Source organism: Trachemys scripta, chromosome 8, assembly GCF_013100865.1.
Source record: "Trachemys scripta elegans isolate TJP31775 chromosome 8, CAS_Tse_1.0, whole genome shotgun sequence".
NCBI classification, from domain to species: Eukaryota; Metazoa; Chordata; order Testudines; family Emydidae; genus Trachemys; species Trachemys scripta.
Window position 1 is genome coordinate 36,964,710 of NC_048305.1, and position 17,328 is coordinate 36,982,037.

The following is a 17,328-nucleotide window of genomic DNA, read 5'->3' on the forward strand; positions in this document are numbered from 1 at the left end:
CAGAGACTAGGTATATGCAGTTGTTATAATTACGAGATGTTGACAATAGAGTGGAGATGAAAGTATAAGTGAGCCTCAAACTCATGACCTGATTGAAAGCAGCCAAAGGTGAACTTTAAATTAAAGTGTAAAATTTAGGTTGGGATTTTCAGAAGAGAGTTAGCCCCCTAAATCCCATTGCAAGACAATGAAAGTTAGGCAACAAAATCTCACCAAAATCCCAGCTTCCATCTTCAAAGGGATCATTTGTCACATCAGCTCTTGCTATCCCTGCCCAGTGAAGTGGCAGGTGTTTTGGTTACAAACAACAGTTTAACGATTTGATTAATGTTCAAAGGTTTACATTGATATGGTGTCAGGTCACTTCTACAACTAAATATAACCTGCCTTCCCCGTAGACTTTTGTTGTCGTTAGTGATGAAGAAAATTAATTTCACTTTAATTTTCAGAGCCCACAATGTATCTGTCAAGTATTCACCTTTTAATTCCACCCTCTCCCCCCGAAAAAAGGCATAAAAGGAAATAAACGGAAGATCACAATTGTGAAGCAAAGAAGCTGTTTTATGTATGAGGAAAAATGTAATGCACACAACCAGCCACATGATGTCGCACTCCACCTACGAAGAAATTGTAAGGCAAAAAATCAAAACCGCTCCTCTTTTTATTGAATACGCAGTCAATCAGGGGTTCAAGAGGACGGCAAACATCGTGGCATTGGAATTAGAATACCAATTTCCAGAGGCTTACACATTTTGTATGAATTGGCTGTATATTCGAAGAAATCGGCGTTCGCGATGGCAGTTTTCCGGCGAGACTCCCTGGTAACCAGGCAGCTGCTGCGGTTGGTTCTGTTACACACGGCCTGGGAGGTGGGCAGCGGCCAGGTCCGTTATTCCGTGCCGGAGGAATCCAAACACGGCACCTTTGTGGGCCGCCTGGCCCAGGACCTGGGACTGGAGGTGGCGGAGCTGGTGTCTCGGATGTTCCGGATGGTCTCCAACGGCAGGAGAGACTATTTCGAGGTAAATTTGCAGAACGGCGTTTTGTTTGTTAATTCGCGAGTAGACAGGGAAGAGCTGTGCGGCCAGAGCCCCCTGTGCGCCATTGACCTGGAGGTGATAGTGGACAAACCCCTGAGGATATTTCACGTGGAAGTGGAGATACAGGATATAAACGACAATGCTCCTGTTTTCTCGGTAAATGAACAAAACCTGAGTATAGCAGAATCACTAACTCTTCCAGGTTCGCGTTTCCCACTAGAGGGCGCGTCTGACGCAGATATTGGTACAAACTCTCTGCTAACCTATAAACTCAGCCCAAGTGAACATTTCATTGTAGAGGAGAAAACGAAGGAGAAAAGTAAATCTTTAATGCTTGTGTTAAAGAAACCTCTTGATAGGGAGGAAATCCCTGCGCATCATTTATTACTCACGGCTATTGATGGGGGCAAACCGGAGCTCACCGGCACAGTTCAGCTGGTGATCACTGTGCTGGATGCCAATGATAACGCGCCTGTATTTAACCAATCCGTTTATCAAATCAAATTATTGGAAAATGCACCTAACGGGACGTTAGTCATAAAACTCAACGCCACTGACATGGATGAGGGCATTAATAAGAATATTTCCTATTCGTTTACCAACCAAATTTCTCCAAACATAAGAAAGGTTTTCAGGATAGAACAAAATACTGGAGAAATCAGGATTAAAGGAAATATAGATTTTGAAGATATTAATCTGTTTGAAATTCAAGTTGAGGCAAAGGATAAGGGGAATCCCCCGTTAGTGGGACACTGCAAAGTTTTGATAGACGTTTTAGACGCGAACGATAACGCCCCTGAGCTGGCCGTGACTTCCCTTTCTCTGCCGGTGCCGGAGGACGCTCCCCTGGGGACAGTGGTGGCTCTTATTAGCGTCTCTGACCGGGACTCGGGAGACAACGGCAAAGTCACCTGCTCCATCCCCCCGAACCTGCCCTTTCGGCTCGTCTCCACCTTTAAGAATTATCACTCGCTGGTGCTGGCGGAGGCCGTGGATCGGGAGCGAGTGTCTGAATATAAGATCCTGGTGACAGCCAGAGACGAAGGGACCCCGTCTCTCTCGGCCAGCAGCAGCATTTTGGTGCCGATCGCGGATGTGAACGATAACGCCCCTGCTTTCCCCCAGCCCGTTTACAGGGTGTTTGTGAAGGAAAACAACCCGCCCGGGGCCCATCTCTTCACCGTGTCGGCCTCGGACCCGGACCTGAGGGAAAACGCCTTTGTGAGCTACTCGGTGGTGGAGCGGAGTGTGGGAGAGCAGCCCCTGTCCAGCTACATCTCGGTGCACTCGGAGAGCGGGCACATCTATGCCCTGCAGCCCTTTGATTACGAGGAGCTGCAAGTGCTGCAGTTCCAGGTGAGCGCGAGGGACGCCGGGTTCCCGTCGTTGTGCGGGAACGTGACTGTGCAGCTCTTTGTCCTGGATGAAAATGACAACGCGCCCGCAGTGTCCCCGGCTGGCTCCGGCCGCGGCTCGCCAGGGCCCGAGCTGGTTCCGCTGTCGGCCGGCGCAGGGCACGTGGTGGGCAAGATCCGAGCGGTGGATGCGGATTCCGGCTACAACGCGTGGCTTCGCTACGAAGTGCAGGAGCCCAGGGCTGCGGGGCCTTTCCGGGTGGGTGTGTACAGCGGGGAGATCAGCACCACGCGGGCCTTGGAGGAGGCGGACGGCCCCAGCCAGAGACTCGTGATCCTGGTGAAGGACCATGGGGAGCCGGCGCTGTCAGCGACAGCCACTGTCAGCCTGTCCCTGGTGGAGAGTCCCCAGGCTGTGAAATGGGACTCGAGGCAAAAGGGCGGGAGCGAAGGGCCCTTGGTTGATATGAACGTATCTTTAATGATCGCCATTTGTTCGGTGTCCGGGCTGTTTGTGCTGGTGATTGTCGTGTACGTTGGCCTGAGATGCCACCCGGGTCCGGAAGTGATGTGCGGGCCTGGGAAAGCCACCGTGGTGTGCTCGAGCGAAGTGGGGAGTTGGTCCTATTCCCAGCGCCAGAGTCGGAACTTGTGTGTAGGGGAAGGCACCACTAAGAATGACCTCATGGTTTTCAGCCCCAATTTTCCTAACTCCGCAGAGAACAAGGAGAAGGAGACGCCCAATCTATGCGGCACGGTTGGTTAAATAATATTTCCCGCCACAATACATTGTTTCCAGTGTCTCACTGAAGATTATTTTAAAGTAGTTAGTAGTGATTCTCTAATTAATTTATATTTTTGTAAAACGCATGTTTGAATGACGAATAATGAATCTTTTTAGCGATCCAACTTTCTGTTTGTTGCTTTTGGGTGGGTACTTCGGATACAGTTTTTTAAACATAAGTGTTTTTTAGTTGCATTCGAATGAAATTCGAAATATGTCAGTTAGAATGGATAAAAGTCAAAGGATATAATATTATGCATGTAAATTTGCAATTGTATTGGCTCTTGTTTGCTCTTTTTTTAGTAGCACCATCTGCGCTGTTAATTCCATGAGAACACTATATTTTTTAAGAAGAGCAAATAAATAGCCATGATCTGGTGGTAGCATCCGTGTTCTTTGCCTGGGGAGTATTCCTCCAAGAATTACTTCCTTATATATTTTTTGTCATTAGAGATGGCTCTTTATATGCTTCTTGACTGATAGTTTCCATTGATGATGACGACAGCATCATGGGGGGAGGGATAGCTCAGTGGTTTGAGCATTAGTCTACTACACCCAGGGTTGTGAGTTCAATCCTTGAGGGGGCCATTTAGGGAACTGGGATAAAAATCTGTCTGGGGATCGGTCCTGCTTTGAGCAGGCGGTTGGACTAGATGATCTCCTAAGGTCCCTTCCAACCCTGATGTTCTATGATTCTATGACACCGTAAAGAACAATACTTTGGAATGGTTTAATACGTTCCACCTGAAGAAGCCAAAACATGTTAAAGCATTAGGATGAGTTAAAATGTAATGCTTTATTCCTGCTTTATCCCCACTGAAAACCTATTATAATTGAATCTTAAACCTTCAAAATTGGGTTGAAGTGGGACATGACTGGTGAACAGTCTGGGTGCTGGCTCTGAATTACTCCTCACCGTGCCACCGAAACTTATATGCAATTATCCCCTTCCTTCTGTGGGGAAACTGAGACCCAGAGCAGTGAAGTGACTTGTCCACAGTTATAGAAGGTTTGCAACAGATACAGAAACACAGTGTAGAATTCATGGTTGCCAGTCTTGCTTCTTGCCTAGAAAATCATCTTTGCTTTCCTTGGATCTCCTCCGAAATTTGGTGATTCCATTTGTCCTTTATCATTTTCTCTCCTGCTTATTACATGTTATTTGTTCTCTTTTAAATGCAGTTGAGAAGTGTTTTACAAAGTTTTTTGAGTTTTTTTGCTATTCTTTCCTAGACCATCAACCTAAAGCACGTTAGTATGAAATCTCTTACAAGATTCCAGAGAATCTAGGGAAGTACCCAAATGAATGTAATTATATACCCATATTTTAAAATTTTCTGTTTCTAAAGTATTCTTTATGGCTTTCAGGATAAACCAGTAGAAACATCTTAGTGAGGAATACCTGGGTGTACCTATTACCAGAAATGTATATGCTTTTAATATTGATTAATCGCAGTTAACTCATGCGATTAACTAAAAAAAAAATTAATCGCACTGTTAAACAACAGAATACCAATTGAAATTTGTTAAATATTTTGGATGTTTTTCTACATTTTCATTGTATTGTATTCTGTGTTGTAATTTAAATAAAAGTGTATATTATTTTTTATTACAAATGTTTGCACTGTAAAAATGATAACCAAAACAAATAGTATTTTTCAGTTCACCTCATACAAATACTGAAGTGCAATCTTTGTTGTGAAAGTGCAATTTACAAATATAGATTTTTTTGTTACATAACTGCACTGAAAAACAAAACAATGTAAAACTTCAGAGCCTACAAGTCCACTTAGTCCTACTTCTTGTTCAGCCAATCGTTAAGACAAAAAAGCTTGTTTACATTTACAGGAAACAATGCTGCCCTCTTCTTATTTATAATGTCACCAGAAAGTGAGAACAGGCATTTGCATGGCATTTTTGTAGCTGGCATTGCAAGGTATTTTACGTGTCAGATGTGCTAAACATTCATATGCCCCTTTATGCTTCAGCCACCATTCTAGAGGACATGCTTCCATGCTGATGACGCCCATTAAAAAAATAATGCATTAATTAAATTTGTGACTGAACTCCTTGGGGGAGAATTGTATGTCCCCTGCTCTGTTTTACCTGCATTCTGCCATACATTTCATGGTATAGCAGTCTTGGATGATGACCCAGCACATGTAGTTCATTTTAAGAACACTTTCACTGCAGATTTGACAAAACTCAAAGAAGGTACCACTGTGAGATTTCTCAAGATAGCTACAGCACTCCACCCAAGGTTTAAGAATCTGAAGTGCCTTCCAAAATCTGAGAGAGATGAGGTGTGGAGCATGCTTTCAAAAGTCTTAAAAGAGCAACACTCTGATGTGGAAACTACAGAACCTGAACCACCAAAAAAGAAAATCAACCTTCTGCGGGTGGCATCTCAGGCCAATGTACACGACAATCACCAGCACAAACAGCCCGGACACCGAGCAAATGAACATGCATTGGTCTGCACTGCTTTGGATTGTTATCAAGCAGAACCCATTATCAGCATGGACGCATGTCTTCCGGAATGGTGGTTGAAGGTGGAGACGTGAATTTTTAGTGCATCTGGCATGTAAATATCTTGCAACGCCAGCTACAACAGTGGCATGCAAATGACTGGTCTCACTTTCAGGTGACATTGTAAACAAGAAGAGAGTAGCATTATTCCCTGAAAATGTAAACAAACTTGTTTGTCTGAGTGATTGGCTGAACAAGAAGTAGGACTGAGTGGACTTGCAGGCTCTAAAATTTTACATTGTTTTATTTTTGAATGCAGTTTTTTTTTACATAATTCTAAATTTGTAGGTTTAACTTTCATGATAAAGAGATTACACTACAGTACTTGTATTAGGTGAATTGAAAAATACTATTTCTTTTGGTTTTTTTTTACAGTGCAAGTATTTGTAATAAAAAAAATAAAGTGAGCCCTGTACACTTTGTATTCTGTGTTTTAATTGAAATCAATATATTTGAAAATGTAGAAAACACTCAAAATATTTAAATAAATTGTATTCTATTATTATTTAACAGTGCAATTGATTTTTCAAATCTCTTGACAGCCCTATTTTATGTTATTTATTACAGATTTTATAATAGATCAATTTTTTGTTTACCACTATGTTATCAGCTTGTAAATTGATTTTATTACTTGGAAGTTCTCCTTTTCCTGATAATGCACAAGTAAATAACTGAATGAGTGTGTATCTTTGAGAATCTTACAAAATACCGTTCATTATGATTAACTGCTTCTTTTGGATTTTATTTAAAAATTAACAATGGTTATTTAGATTTGTGATGCATTATAACCCATGTAAGTACTTCCTTTTTATGAGTCATTTCCAGTTTTTGGTTTTCAGATTCCATTTCGGTTTCTTTTTCAATAGTAATGGATTCTGGAACATGGAAAATAATGCAGTGGTTTTACAACCTTTAAAAAAGAATTACGGTAACTTATTTTTATACCTCCATTGCCACAGAAAGTCAACAAGTAACTACTAAGAGTGAGAGATCCTGTGCTCAGAGAACTAAGAATTGTTTTAGGAAGAAATAGTTATAGAATGTATCCCGTTTTCCCTAGTAAATGGAACAGAATTACAAAGAGGAAAACATACTACATTAGAAAAGAAATAAAAAATAGTAAAGAGAACATCTTAATATATTTATCCTGTTATTTTTTCCCTTTGGATGCAGGGAACATTTTTTGGGTGGTGTGTAGCTAGCCAGCTGTGACTTCGACCATTTTTGCGATACACAATCTGACTGATTTAATTTGTGCCGTTAGTAAGCATGGTATACATTGGAAGATAATCCTGTATTTGTGATAACTTTATTGGCATGTGACTGAAAGAACCGAAAAAAAATTACTGACATAGTGACTATATATACCCTAACTATCCACCAGGAGGCGACAGACAGCTGTACAAACTTCTTCCATTGGGGGAGAGGAGTTATCAGTCTTCTCGGGTGTTCTCCTGCTAGGAAGAGGAGTTGATCAGCTGGCCTGTCTTTCCTGTCACCAAGAGTGGATGAAAGTTGGTGCCAATACCTTCAACATGGGGAAGCCGTTCTAATGTGCTGAATTATTTGAGCATTAAATGGGTCTGTTCCCGCCTTCTTTGTACATCCCAAGCTTCTAATAGACAAATGTAAAGCAAAACAAATCGCACATACACATTATAGTGCATACAAAAATGCAAAAGGGAAAGAAAGAGATAGTCACTGTCTCAAATAATATCAATTTTTAAAAATGGTGTCATATAAAATAGGTGTATATATCGCCTTAGCCTCTGGTTCTAGTAACATAGCCCAAGACCAAAACTATTTTTCAGATTGTGCTATATTTTACCACTATTTTACTGATATTGCCTAAAATTATTATATATATATACAGCGAAGTATTTACAAACACCTGTAGTTAAGTTGCCTAAACATTTGTGTTCTCAATGGCCTTTTCCAGTTGCTTATAACCTGCTCAAACTTTTACCTTTTTAGTTTAAATTGCAGGTTTAGTCAAAGTAGAGAGCAGCTTTTGAGAGATGGTTACAACGGATTGTTTTTACGTAAAAACAGAATAAAATGTATTATTTTCCTTAAATATGTAACATTTCTGAAAACAGCTCTAGTGCCTAAATAAGTGGTCTGTAAAAACTTTAAATTTAAAGGGGAGCATATATGCTTTTCAGTGATCTGTTGAAATGGTTTGAGATTTGCTGACTTTAAAAACGGTTGGGAAACATACTTTGACCGTATGCACTGATTGCTGTTTTCTTTCTAATGATCTCCCGATGTTCCGTTCGCATTGTGTAAATGTGTGCATGTAACTGATCCATTCTATTTTAGTATCCGGTATCACTTATGTTCTACTGGCTCCTTACTTGCATGTGTAAGAAAGTTAAGAAGAATTTAACATTTAATATGCAAGTGTTTATGTAATGTGGTCTGCGAAAATGTGTGCCGATAAAGATCGGGCTGTAAAGGAGCCCTACATATTCCCACGTGAAATCTGAAGCTATGTATGTAATGGGGGTATAGCCATACCCCATTATGTATGTTCTGTTAATCTATGTATTGTGTGAGGCAGGACTCCAGATAAGCCCTAGTTTTAGAGGGTGCACATATTGTACAGGCCAAGGCATTTCATTTCTGCCTAAAAATAGAATGGAAGTTATTTGTTTTTGTCAATTTTATTTTTGAAAAACGTAGGAAATTCCATTAAAAACAATGTTGAAGAACACTAAGATTGCAAAAGGAAGCACTCAAAAGACGGGAAATGCCAACATTCAGGTTTCTAACACATCGATAACTGTGCTCATTTATGCATATTCATTAAAATGCAGTTTTTAATTAAATAATTAGATTGGTTTCTTCTCCAGTTTAAAAGGTTGTGAAGTTGAATGAGGAAGAAGTCCAGAAAAAATCGGCTTCACTCTGTGTAGAATAATAATCTGCAGGTAAGGCAGAGAGTAACTGGCAAAATAATAAGAATAAACATAAATATTAAACAGCTCCCATATTTACTGAATGCCATGTATCCTCTGCACTGATGTAAATACACATTTAGGCACTTGTGGAAAACCAGCACAAGGGCAATGCACAATTTAAGTAATTTAAGCCTTCAAAATAAAACTATGCTTCTATACACAGAATTTCACCTTGAATGAGTTAGTTAAAGAAACCAACCAACCAATCAATCAACTAACGATGTAATAAAATAATAATAACCGAATCTACATGAATATTCACAAGGGAGAAGAATTTGGTATTTCCTGAGTTTTGAATGCTTTCCTTCAAAAACCTCCATGTTCTTTCAATATTTTGCGGTCTGTCCGAGTCGGAGATAACGGTAACTATGTATCTCTGTAAGATAAATATAAGATATAGAGATATTAAGATGTAGACGCGTGTGTGTCAGTGGAAGTGCATTAGACTGTAGTGCAGGATCAAGTGATGAAATCTTTAAAGATCTGAAAGGGAAAAGATTAAAACATCTTTCTATAGGTAAGGAACCCCAGACTTCTTTTGAAAACAACAAGGAGTCTGGTGGCACCTTAAAGACTAACAGATAAAAGACTTCTTTTGGTGGTTCAGCTATAGAGGCAAAATTAGAAAATTTCTGTCTGTTGCCAAATATTATCTCCTATCATGAGCACGGAACGACATAACGTTCAAAGGCATATCTTCTGTGATAGCTCGGCGGGCGGAGGGAAAGAGGGAGGAAGAGAAGATGAAAAAACCGTATGCTTGAACTCTCTGGATTAAAGAAGACGTAGTTTGGAAGATATAAACTACAGAAGGGTCTGAGACACAAGATGTCGCTGTCGGCTAAAAAGACACTTAAACAGGAGAAAACATACAGCTCCTCCTTCAGAAGCTCTGAAAATCCTGCCTTTCAGCGCATCAGGCAGACTCCCGGATGTAATAACTGCATGTAATTAAACGGTTTTCAAACCTGCAACGCATCCTCTTCATTCCCTGGATTCTGCGCGTTCGCTCAGTGAAAACACTGATTTCTAAGTAGTCCGCAATGGCTCTTCTCCGGCGAGACTCCCTGGTAACCAGGCAGCTGCTGCGGTTGGTTCTGTTACACACGGCCTGGGAGGTGGGCAGCGGCCAGGTCCGTTATTCCGTGCCGGAGGAATCCAAACACGGCACCTTTGTGGGCCGCCTGGCCCAGGACCTGGGGCTGGAGGTGGCGGAGCTGGTGTTTCGGATGTTCCGGATGGTCTCCAACGGCAGGAGAGACTATTTTGAGGTAAATTTGCAGAACGGCGTTTTGTTTGTTAATTCGCGAATAGACAGGGAAGAGCTGTGCGGCCAGAGCCCCCTGTGCGCCATTGACCTGGAGGTGATAGTGGACAAACCCCTGAGGATATTTCACGTGGAAGTGGAGATACAGGATATAAACGACAATGCTCCTGTTTTCTCGGTAAATGAACAAAACCTGAGTATAGCAGAATCACTAACTCTTCCAGGTTCGCGTTTCCCACTAGAGGGCGCGTCTGACGCAGATATTGGTACAAACTCTCTGCTAACCTATAAACTCAGCCCAAGTGAACATTTCATTGTAGAGGAGAAAACGAAGGAGAAAAGTAAATCTTTAATGCTTGTGTTAAAGAAACCTCTTGATAGGGAGGAAATCCCTGCGCATCATTTATTACTCACGGCTATTGATGGGGGCAAACCGGAGCTCACCGGCACAGTTCAGCTGGTGATCACTGTGCTGGATGCCAATGATAACGCGCCTGTATTTAACCAATCCGTTTATCAAATCAAATTATTGGAAAATGCACCTAACGGGACGTTAGTCATAAAACTCAACGCCACTGACATGGATGAGGGCATTAATAAGAATATTTCCTATTCGTTTACCAACCAAATTTCTCCAAACATAAGAAAGGTTTTCAGGATAGAACAAAATACTGGAGAAATCAGGATTAAAGGAAATATAGATTTTGAAGATATTAATCTGTTTGAAATTCAAGTTGAGGCAAAGGATAAGGGGAATCCCCCGTTAGTGGGACACTGCAAAGTTTTGATAGACGTTTTAGACGCGAACGATAACGCCCCTGAGCTGGCCGTGACTTCCCTTTCTCTGCCGGTGCCGGAGGACGCTCCCCTGGGGACAGTGGTGGCTCTTATTAGCGTCTCTGACCGGGACTCGGGAGACAACGGCAAAGTCACCTGCTCCATCCCCCCGAACCTGCCCTTTCGGCTCGTCTCCACCTTTAAGAATTATCACTCGCTGGTGCTGGCGGAGGCCGTGGATCGGGAGCGAGTGTCTGAATATAAGATCCTGGTGACAGCCAGAGACGAAGGGACCCCGTCTCTCTCGGCCAGCAGCAGCATTTTGGTGCCGATCGCGGATGTGAACGATAACGCCCCTGCTTTCCCCCAGCCCGTTTACAGGGTGTTTGTGAAGGAAAACAACCCGCCCGGGGCCCATCTCTTCACCGTGTCGGCCTCGGACCCGGACCTGAGGGAAAACGCCTTTGTGAGCTACTCGGTGGTGGAGCGGAGTGTGGGAGAGCAGCCCCTGTCCAGCTACATCTCGGTGCACTCGGAGAGCGGGCACATCTATGCCCTGCAGCCCTTTGATTACGAGGAGCTGCAAGTGCTGCAGTTCCAGGTGAGCGCGAGGGACGCCGGGTTCCCGTCGTTGTGCGGGAACGTGACTGTGCAGCTCTTTGTCCTGGATGAAAATGACAACGCGCCCGCAGTGTCCCCGGCTGGCTCCGGCCGCGGCTCGCCAGGGCCCGAGCTGGTTCCGCTGTCGGCCGGCGCAGGGCACGTGGTGGGCAAGATCCGAGCGGTGGATGCGGATTCCGGCTACAACGCGTGGCTTCGCTACGAAGTGCAGGAGCCCAGGGCTGCGGGGCCTTTCCGGGTGGGTGTGTACAGCGGGGAGATCAGCACCACGCGGGCCTTGGAGGAGGCGGACGGCCCCAGCCAGAGACTCGTGATCCTGGTGAAGGACCATGGGGAGCCGGCGCTGTCAGCGACAGCCACTGTCAGCCTGTCCCTGGTGGAGAGTCCCCAGGCTGTGAAATGGGACTCGAGGCAAAAGGGCGGGAGCGAAGGGCCCTTGGTTGATATGAACGTATCTTTAATGATCGCCATTTGTTCGGTGTCCGGGCTGTTTGTGCTGGTGATTGTCGTGTACGTTGGCCTGAGATGCCACCCGGGTCCGGAAGTGATGTGCGGGCCTGGGAAAGCCACCGTGGTGTGCTCGAGCGAAGTGGGGAGTTGGTCCTATTCCCAGCGCCAGAGTCGGAACTTGTGTGTAGGGGAAGGCACCACTAAGAATGACCTCATGGTTTTCAGCCCCAATTTTCCTAACTCCGCAGAGAACAAGGAGAAGGAGACGCCCAATCTATGCGGCACGGTTGGTTAAATAATATTTCCCGCCACAATACATTGTTTCCAGTGTCTCACTGAAGATTATTTTAAAGTAGTTAGTAGTGATTCTCTAATTAATTTATATTTTTGTAAAACGCATGTTTGAATGACGAATAATGAATCTTTTTAGCGATCCAACTTTCTGTTTGTTGCTTTTGGGTGGGTACTTCGGATACAGTTTTTTAAACATAAGTGTTTTTTAGTTGCATTCGAATGAAATTCGAAATATGTCAGTTAGAATGGATAAAAGTCAAAGGATATAATATTATGCATGTAAATTTGCAATTGTATTGGCTCTTGTTTGCTCTTTTTTTAGTAGCACCATCTGCGCTGTTAATTCCATGAGAACACTATATTTTTTAAGAAGAGCAAATAAATAGCCATGATCTGGTGGTAGCATCCGTGTTCTTTGCCTGGGGAGTATTCCTCCAAGAATTACTTCCTTATATATTTTTTGTCATTAGAGATGGCTCTTTATATGCTTCTTGACTGATAGTTTCCATTGATGATGACGACAGCATCATGGGGGGAGGGATAGCTCAGTGGTTTGAGCATTAGTCTACTACACCCAGGGTTGTGAGTTCAATCCTTGAGGGGGCCATTTAGGGAACTGGGATAAAAATCTGTCTGGGGATCGGTCCTGCTTTGAGCAGGCGGTTGGACTAGATGATCTCCTAAGGTCCCTTCCAACCCTGATGTTCTATGATTCTATGACACCGTAAAGAACAATACTTTGGAATGGTTTAATACGTTCCACCTGAAGAAGCCAAAACATGTTAAAGCATTAGGATGAGTTAAAATGTAATGCTTTATTCCTGCTTTATCCCCACTGAAAACCTATTATAATTGAATCTTAAACCTTCAAAATTGGGTTGAAGTGGGACATGACTGGTGAACAGTCTGGGTGCTGGCTCTGAATTACTCCTCACCGTGCCACCGAAACTTATATGCAATTATCCCCTTCCTTCTGTGGGGAAACTGAGACCCAGAGCAGTGAAGTGACTTGTCCACAGTTATAGAAGGTTTGCAACAGATACAGAAACACAGTGTAGAATTCATGGTTGCCAGTCTTGCTTCTTGCCTAGAAAATCATCTTTGCTTTCCTTGGATCTCCTCCGAAATTTGGTGATTCCATTTGTCCTTTATCATTTTCTCTCCTGCTTATTACATGTTATTTGTTCTCTTTTAAATGCAGTTGAGAAGTGTTTTACAAAGTTTTTTGAGTTTTTTTGCTATTCTTTCCTAGACCATCAACCTAAAGCACGTTAGTATGAAATCTCTTACAAGATTCCAGAGAATCTAGGGAAGTACCCAAATGAATGTAATTATATACCCATATTTTAAAATTTTCTGTTTCTAAAGTATTCTTTATGGCTTTCAGGATAAACCAGTAGAAACATCTTAGTGAGGAATACCTGGGTGTACCTATTACCAGAAATGTATATGCTTTTAATATTGATTAATCGCAGTTAACTCATGCGATTAACTAAAAAAAAAATTAATCGCACTGTTAAACAACAGAATACCAATTGAAATTTGTTAAATATTTTGGATGTTTTTCTACATTTTCATTGTATTGTATTCTGTGTTGTAATTTAAATAAAAGTGTATATTATTTTTTATTACAAATGTTTGCACTGTAAAAATGATAACCAAAACAAATAGTATTTTTCAGTTCACCTCATACAAATACTGAAGTGCAATCTTTGTTGTGAAAGTGCAATTTACAAATATAGATTTTTTTGTTACATAACTGCACTGAAAAACAAAACAATGTAAAACTTCAGAGCCTACAAGTCCACTTAGTCCTACTTCTTGTTCAGCCAATCGTTAAGACAAAAAAGCTTGTTTACATTTACAGGAAACAATGCTGCCCTCTTCTTATTTATAATGTCACCAGAAAGTGAGAACAGGCATTTGCATGGCATTTTTGTAGCTGGCATTGCAAGGTATTTTACGTGTCAGATGTGCTAAACATTCATATGCCCCTTTATGCTTCAGCCACCATTCTAGAGGACATGCTTCCATGCTGATGACGCCCATTAAAAAAATAATGCATTAATTAAATTTGTGACTGAACTCCTTGGGGGAGAATTGTATGTCCCCTGCTCTGTTTTACCTGCATTCTGCCATACATTTCATGGTATAGCAGTCTTGGATGATGACCCAGCACATGTAGTTCATTTTAAGAACACTTTCACTGCAGATTTGACAAAACTCAAAGAAGGTACCACTGTGAGATTTCTCAAGATAGCTACAGCACTCCACCCAAGGTTTAAGAATCTGAAGTGCCTTCCAAAATCTGAGAGAGATGAGGTGTGGAGCATGCTTTCAAAAGTCTTAAAAGAGCAACACTCTGATGTGGAAACTACAGAACCTGAACCACCAAAAAAGAAAATCAACCTTCTGCGGGTGGCATCTCAGGCCAATGTACACGACAATCACCAGCACAAACAGCCCGGACACCGAGCAAATGAACATGCATTGGTCTGCACTGCTTTGGATTGTTATCAAGCAGAACCCATTATCAGCATGGACGCATGTCTTCCGGAATGGTGGTTGAAGGTGGAGACGTGAATTTTTAGTGCATCTGGCATGTAAATATCTTGCAACGCCAGCTACAACAGTGGCATGCAAATGACTGGTCTCACTTTCAGGTGACATTGTAAACAAGAAGAGAGTAGCATTATTCCCTGAAAATGTAAACAAACTTGTTTGTCTGAGTGATTGGCTGAACAAGAAGTAGGACTGAGTGGACTTGCAGGCTCTAAAATTTTACATTGTTTTATTTTTGAATGCAGTTTTTTTTTACATAATTCTAAATTTGTAGGTTTAACTTTCATGATAAAGAGATTACACTACAGTACTTGTATTAGGTGAATTGAAAAATACTATTTCTTTTGGTTTTTTTTTACAGTGCAAGTATTTGTAATAAAAAAAATAAAGTGAGCCCTGTACACTTTGTATTCTGTGTTTTAATTGAAATCAATATATTTGAAAATGTAGAAAACACTCAAAATATTTAAATAAATTGTATTCTATTATTATTTAACAGTGCAATTGATTTTTCAAATCTCTTGACAGCCCTATTTTATGTTATTTATTACAGATTTTATAATAGATCAATTTTTTGTTTACCACTATGTTATCAGCTTGTAAATTGATTTTATTACTTGGAAGTTCTCCTTTTCCTGATAATGCACAAGTAAATAACTGAATGAGTGTGTATCTTTGAGAATCTTACAAAATACCGTTCATTATGATTAACTGCTTCTTTTGGATTTTATTTAAAAATTAACAATGGTTATTTAGATTTGTGATGCATTATAACCCATGTAAGTACTTCCTTTTTATGAGTCATTTCCAGTTTTTGGTTTTCAGATTCCATTTCGGTTTCTTTTTCAATAGTAATGGATTCTGGAACATGGAAAATAATGCAGTGGTTTTACAACCTTTAAAAAAGAATTACGGTAACTTATTTTTATACCTCCATTGCCACAGAAAGTCAACAAGTAACTACTAAGAGTGAGAGATCCTGTGCTCAGAGAACTAAGAATTGTTTTAGGAAGAAATAGTTATAGAATGTATCCCGTTTTCCCTAGTAAATGGAACAGAATTACAAAGAGGAAAACATACTACATTAGAAAAGAAATAAAAAATAGTAAAGAGAACATCTTAATATATTTATCCTGTTATTTTTTCCCTTTGGATGCAGGGAACATTTTTTGGGTGGTGTGTAGCTAGCCAGCTGTGACTTCGACCATTTTTGCGATACACAATCTGACTGATTTAATTTGTGCCGTTAGTAAGCATGGTATACATTGGAAGATAATCCTGTATTTGTGATAACTTTATTGGCATGTGACTGAAAGAACCGAAAAAAAATTACTGACATAGTGACTATATATACCCTAACTATCCACCAGGAGGCGACAGACAGCTGTACAAACTTCTTCCATTGGGGGAGAGGAGTTATCAGTCTTCTCGGGTGTTCTCCTGCTAGGAAGAGGAGTTGATCAGCTGGCCTGTCTTTCCTGTCACCAAGAGTGGATGAAAGTTGGTGCCAATACCTTCAACATGGGGAAGCCGTTCTAATGTGCTGAATTATTTGAGCATTAAATGGGTCTGTTCCCGCCTTCTTTGTACATCCCAAGCTTCTAATAGACAAATGTAAAGCAAAACAAATCGCACATACACATTATAGTGCATACAAAAATGCAAAAGGGAAAGAAAGAGATAGTCACTGTCTCAAATAATATCAATTTTTAAAAATGGTGTCATATAAAATAGGTGTATATATCGCCTTAGCCTCTGGTTCTAGTAACATAGCCCAAGACCAAAACTATTTTTCAGATTGTGCTATATTTTACCACTATTTTACTGATATTGCCTAAAATTATTATATATATATACAGCGAAGTATTTACAAACACCTGTAGTTAAGTTGCCTAAACATTTGTGTTCTCAATGGCCTTTTCCAGTTGCTTATAACCTGCTCAAACTTTTACCTTTTTAGTTTAAATTGCAGGTTTAGTCAAAGTAGAGAGCAGCTTTTGAGAGATGGTTACAACGGATTGTTTTTACGTAAAAACAGAATAAAATGTATTATTTTCCTTAAATATGTAACATTTCTGAAAACAGCTCTAGTGCCTAAATAAGTGGTCTGTAAAAACTTTAAATTTAAAGGGGAGCATATATGCTTTTCAGTGATCTGTTGAAATGGTTTGAGATTTGCTGACTTTAAAAACGGTTGGGAAACATACTTTGACCGTATGCACTGATTGCTGTTTTCTTTCTAATGATCTCCCGATGTTCCGTTCGCATTGTGTAAATGTGTGCATGTAACTGATCCATTCTATTTTAGTATCCGGTATCACTTATGTTCTACTGGCTCCTTACTTGCATGTGTAAGAAAGTTAAGAAGAATTTAACATTTAATATGCAAGTGTTTATGTAATGTGGTCTGCGAAAATGTGTGCCGATAAAGATCGGGCTGTAAAGGAGCCCTACATATTCCCACGTGAAATCTGAAGCTATGTATGTAATGGGGGTATAGCCATACCCCATTATGTATGTTCTGTTAATCTATGTATTGTGTGAGGCAGGACTCCAGATAAGCCCTAGTTTTAGAGGGTGCACATATTGTACAGGCCAAGGCATTTCATTTCTGCCTAAAAATAGAATGGAAGTTATTTGTTTTTGTCAATTTTATTTTTGAAAAACGTAGGAAATTCCATTAAAA

The 17,328-nt window shown here is 41.0% G+C and overlaps 2 protein-coding genes across 2 annotated transcripts; both read left to right on the top strand.

The window, feature by feature from the left end:
• The first annotated feature begins 362 nt into the window (after window positions 1-362).
• Window positions 363-3,685, top strand: LOC117881584 (protocadherin alpha-8-like). The gene has a single exon (XM_034779002.1). The coding sequence runs from the start codon at window positions 795-797 to the stop codon at window positions 3,159-3,161; it is 2,367 nt and encodes a 788-aa protein (XP_034634893.1). The 5' UTR covers window positions 363-794; the 3' UTR covers window positions 3,162-3,685.
• A 5,855-nt stretch (window positions 3,686-9,540) lies between these two features.
• Window positions 9,541-12,603, top strand: LOC117881583 (protocadherin alpha-8-like). The gene has a single exon (XM_034779001.1). It carries the CDS (start codon window positions 9,715-9,717, stop codon window positions 12,079-12,081), a length of 2,367 nt encoding a protein of 788 aa, XP_034634892.1. The 5' UTR covers window positions 9,541-9,714; the 3' UTR covers window positions 12,082-12,603.
• Window positions 12,604-17,328: the final 4,725 nt, after the last annotated feature.

Excerpts from the sequence above, each read along its gene's own strand:
- LOC117881584 (XM_034779002.1), top strand. The coding sequence starts at position 795 with ATGGCAGTTTTCCGGCGAGACTCCCTGGTAACCAGGCAGCTGCTGCGG.
- LOC117881583 (XM_034779001.1), top strand. The coding sequence starts at position 9,715 with ATGGCTCTTCTCCGGCGAGACTCCCTGGTAACCAGGCAGCTGCTGCGG.